At 37.2% G+C, this 4,583-nt stretch overlaps 1 protein-coding gene across 1 annotated transcript in view; it reads left to right on the top strand.

Moving 5' to 3' along the window:
- The window catches only part of lyst (lysosomal trafficking regulator), a 94,339-nt gene that overhangs the window by 19,049 nt on the left and 70,707 nt on the right, over positions 1-4,583 (top strand). The window contains exons 7-9 of the mRNA XM_016538445.1: positions 747-903; positions 2,507-2,733; positions 3,116-3,182. Coding sequence (XP_016393931.1) covers positions 747-903; positions 2,507-2,733; positions 3,116-3,182 — 451 coding nt within the window. The remainder of the gene's footprint in view (positions 1-746; positions 904-2,506; positions 2,734-3,115; positions 3,183-4,583) is intronic.

A 4,583-nucleotide genomic window follows, 5' to 3' on the forward strand; every position in this document is an offset into this window, starting at 1 on the left:
AAAAGTTTAAACTGTTTTAACTTTGCATGGCTACATCTCTTGTGTGAGACGCGAGTGCAGCAGTCATATTTGTCCGTCTAAAAATGCGCTGAATATGCATTTGTGTGAATGGCTTTGGTTTCGGTTTTCACCTAATCAAGATCTTCTCCGCATTGAGCTTCTATATTTCTCTTAATATTTTGAATGCATAACACCGCAGCGGCACATCTCATGGGCTAGACTAACAACAAAACATTAAAATGCAACAACGTTACTTACATCATTATCACTGCATCTCGTGCTCCACTGATGACGCTCCCTGACGCACTCCTACCGTCGATAAATATCGATACCGTTTTATCGCCCGGGCCTAACTAAGATTAACAAAATGCTGTAGAAGTATTGTTCATTCTTAGTTCATGTTAACTAAAGTAGTAATGTAAAGTAGTAATGTTAACTAATGAACCTTATTGTAAATACATAAACATTTTTACATTTTATAAAATAAAAAATGTTACATTATATTTAATATTTAACTATAGATTTTATTTATATTGTTTTTTTATTATCATCTCTCAGTCTAGTATTTTTGTTATTAGTAGAGTATATTTATATTTGAATAATCCTATTAATAAATTTTATATTTTATTATATTATAAAAATGTTTAATTTATTTTATTTTAATTATTTCTTAATTTCTGTTTGTTTTATTTTATATTATAATCCATCCTTCCATCTAGTACTGTTATTTATGTTGTTCTGTGCAGAAGTCTCAGGTTAGCGGTGAGGTGGCACCTCCAGCAGGTGATCTGTCAGAGGAGGTGGATGAAGCTCAGGTGAGTGGCGCTCCACCCTTGGGAGAAGAGGAAGGCTATGACGCAGACAGTGAAAGTAACCCTGAGGACTCCATCCGTCAGGAGGAAGGTAGTACCACCCATTTATACTGACATGAGAGTCTGCATTGTGCTGGTCATATGTGTGCTGACACTTGTGTTTAACTGTAGAGTGTATGTGCATATTATCCAGAGCCAAAATAATCTTGTGTAGTTTGTTGGCTTTAAAGGCTCATTATGTTAATGTTAACATCCTGAAATGAGAGTGCAAACTAATTATCATCACCGTTAGCCAGGCTGAGAAGTGCATAGTAACTGATAGCAGGGGAAGTTTCTAGAATGCATTAGCCAGTCTGAGCCGGTTAGTGAACGTCTGGTCAAGCGATACGTGATCCTGTTCTCTAGTCACATGCAGCGCTGGCTCTCTCGCCCTGATAATGGTATCATTGTTTCCTTCGGCTATGATGTAAGACCGCCATGTTGAGCCATGTCTTGTGACTGCAGCTTCTGACCAGTCTATTACATACACAGATATGTGCATGATTTTGTAAGTTCACTCGCTTTCACACGAGGGCTTGTGGTTGATCTAATTTATAATGGAGGGAACTGAAGGCAAGGCTTGAAATGGCGAGTCCGGTCTGTGTGTTTGCAGTCTGACTGTGAAAGAGAACTGAATGTGGTTTAGAATAGATAGTGGAGTTTGATTTCAGAATCTGTTCTGTTAATCCACTGATGTGACAATACTGTAATTTCATTCATTTAGACAAAGAAACATGCCTATCACTCATGTCTACTGTCTGTTTGTCTGTCTCTCTCTATTGTTTTATCCATCGTTCTCTGTCTTTATTTGTCTATCATGTTTGTATTTCTATCGTTTTATCTATCTATGTATCGTTCGTTTGTTCGCTTTTCTTTCGCTGTGTCTGTCTTTAGGCCTATATGTGTTTCTAATGTTGTCAGAAGTACAGATGTCGGTACCAGTGGGTACTTAAATGTTAAAAATGTGATGATACCAGCATTTCCCGCTAGCATTTTGAGCACTGTTGTGTGGATTCTCAAACACCTCTGATTGGCCTTTGTGTTCACGCGCTCAACAGATATGTCTGTGATTGGCTACAGTGATCATTGCTTCATGCTGTTCACTGAGCGCTTACACAGATACACACGGGAAACAGATACAGTAGCGGGAAATGCTGGCATCATTACATCTTTAAAATTTCAGTACCGACTTGTACCGACATCGGTACTTTTGACAACACTATGTGTTTCTAAATGTCTTTCTATTTTATTTTTATCTATCTGTAACGTTGTCTCTATCTTTCTATATATCTATCTATCTGTCTGTCTATTTATATAGGCTATGTGTGTAGGGATGTTTGTGACAGAGTGCCCTGTGTGTGTGTGTCTGTATGTGTGTGTGTCTGTGTGAGGCAGAACTTCATTAATGAAAAGCACCCAGATCTTGCGTAGGAGCTGCAGGGTAGTCCACAGTTAAATCATGCGGGTTCTCCGGTGTGTGGCACCTCCATCAGCTTAATTCATTTTACTGAGCAGGAGCTCTGAGTGCTGTGAGCTGCATCTGTACATACTGTACTTGCTCTTCAGTCCTTCTGTATGTACTCTTGCACCACCACCATTTATTATTTTATTATTATTGTGTTACTTATAGTCCGTCTTCTGTCTTCCTGTGACAGGGATAAAGGTGGAGGCTGGAGTCTCATTGGGGGAATGTACGTTAGGAATGGCAGGAGTGCCTCTGGGCTCCGGCCGCGGCCGTCTGCTGTTCCCGGAGATCTGCTTGATGGAGCTGCAGCTGTTAGCCAGCGGCTCTCCGGACCTGGAGGTTTTGGGCCACGTGTTGCAGAGTCTGTTAGGAGCACTGAAAGGCCACCACAACAACGCAAAGCTGCTCTACCAGCAGGTCAAACTGTTATCTCATGCCAAACTGATTTATTTATGTATGCTGCTATTACTTATTGATGCTACACAGTGACATATCTTATTCCACAAGACCTTTTGTCTAAGTTACCTACCTTCAATTGGTAGAAAGTTTTGTTCCAGTAACCAGTTGAAAGAGTATACTTGAAACCAAAGAATCTACGTAGCAGGAACAAGGTGACCTTAAGCAAACCTTTTAGCAATTTGAGATTTTTTGTTATTTTAGCTCTAAAAAGGAGTCTGGATTTTTAAGGTTTACAACTGATTTGTCAATAATGATTTGAATACTGTGACCAGCCAGATTAAATAAACCGTACTGTATTTATGAGGAAATGTGACCCATCATGCTCTTTTTCTCTTGACAGGGTGGTGTGAAAGCCATTTTCACCGGATTTCAGAATATTCTCAGCCAATCAGATGCTTCCTATAAAGGTGTATATTATTTATACTTAAATTATGCATATTTCCTCCAATTATCATTGCTGTAATGTAGTGTTGTCACGATACTGGAATTTCTAACTTCGATAAGATACCTTGAAAAATATCGATATTCGATACCATTTTCGATACCACGGAGTAAGAAACTGCCACAATATTAAGGGGGTAACATTTTTTTTTTTTTAATTTAAAGATGAATATAACAAGTCTAGAACATGACAATGAGGTATATTTTACATGAACAAAAATGTCTTGAGGTAGTGCAGATCTTCTCTGATGTTGTCTTTAAGTTGACGTTTTAGGTTGCTGTCACCTTCCTCAACTGTCAAAGTAGAGAAGATCTTCCAACTCAGAGGCAGGACTGCAGAGAGGGTGGTGTGTTTTTCACCACTAAGGGCATCCGTGAAAGAGCTGAAAGGGCTCAATACCTCTTTTACAGTTTCAAGAACTGTAATATCTGAATCTTTGGGCATGAGGTGCCATTTCTTCCGATCATCAGCTAGAACTGAACAGACAGCTTGCTGCTGTTCTAGAAATCTCTCCACCATTTCATAAGCTGAGTCCCAGCGTGTGGGCTCATCATGGATCATTCTGTGTTCAGGCAGTTGCAAATCTTTTTGTTTTTTCTTCAGCTGTCGCAACATCTTAGTGAAAGTGACAGCTCGGCTATATCGGTGTATCGATACTTCGGGAAATTAGTATTGGTACCGTTCAGATATTTCAGTACTACTGTACAACACTACTGTAATGTGTCCTGATGTTTTGTTTTTTTATTTTTGGGTTTAATCATAATTCTCATTATTCTCAAGGGCTTTCTTACAGTATTTTACTATATTGCACAAAAAATACTGCAATACAATGAATTAAAAAAATAAAATAAAATCATATATATACACTACCAGTCAAAAGTTACAATAAGATTTTAAATGTTTTTTAAAGAATTCTGTTATGCTCACCAAGCCTGCATTTATTTGATCCAAAATACTGTACAGCAAAAGCAGTAATATTGTGTATAATATAAATATAAATATACTGCTTTCTATTTGAATAATAAAAAATGTTTCTTGAGCAGCAAATCGGCATATTAGAATGATTTCTAAAGGATCATGTGACACTGAAGACTGGAGTAATGATACTGAAAATTCAGCTTTGAAATCACAGGAATAAATCACATTTTAAAATATATTCAAATAGAAAGCAGTTATTTTAAATAGTACAAATATTTCACAGTATTACTGCTTTTGCTGTATTTTGGATCAAATAAATGCAGGCTTGGTGAGCAGAAGAGAATTCTTTAAAAAACATTTAAAATCTTACTGTTCAAACACTTTTGACTTGTAGTGTATATACATATATATACATATATATATATATATATATATATATACATACATA

Source organism: Sinocyclocheilus rhinocerous, unplaced genomic scaffold (assembly GCF_001515625.1).
Source record: "Sinocyclocheilus rhinocerous isolate Xijiao unplaced genomic scaffold, SAMN03320098_v1.1 scaffold247, whole genome shotgun sequence".
Lineage (NCBI taxonomy): Eukaryota > Metazoa > Chordata > Actinopteri > Cypriniformes > Cyprinidae > Sinocyclocheilus > Sinocyclocheilus rhinocerous.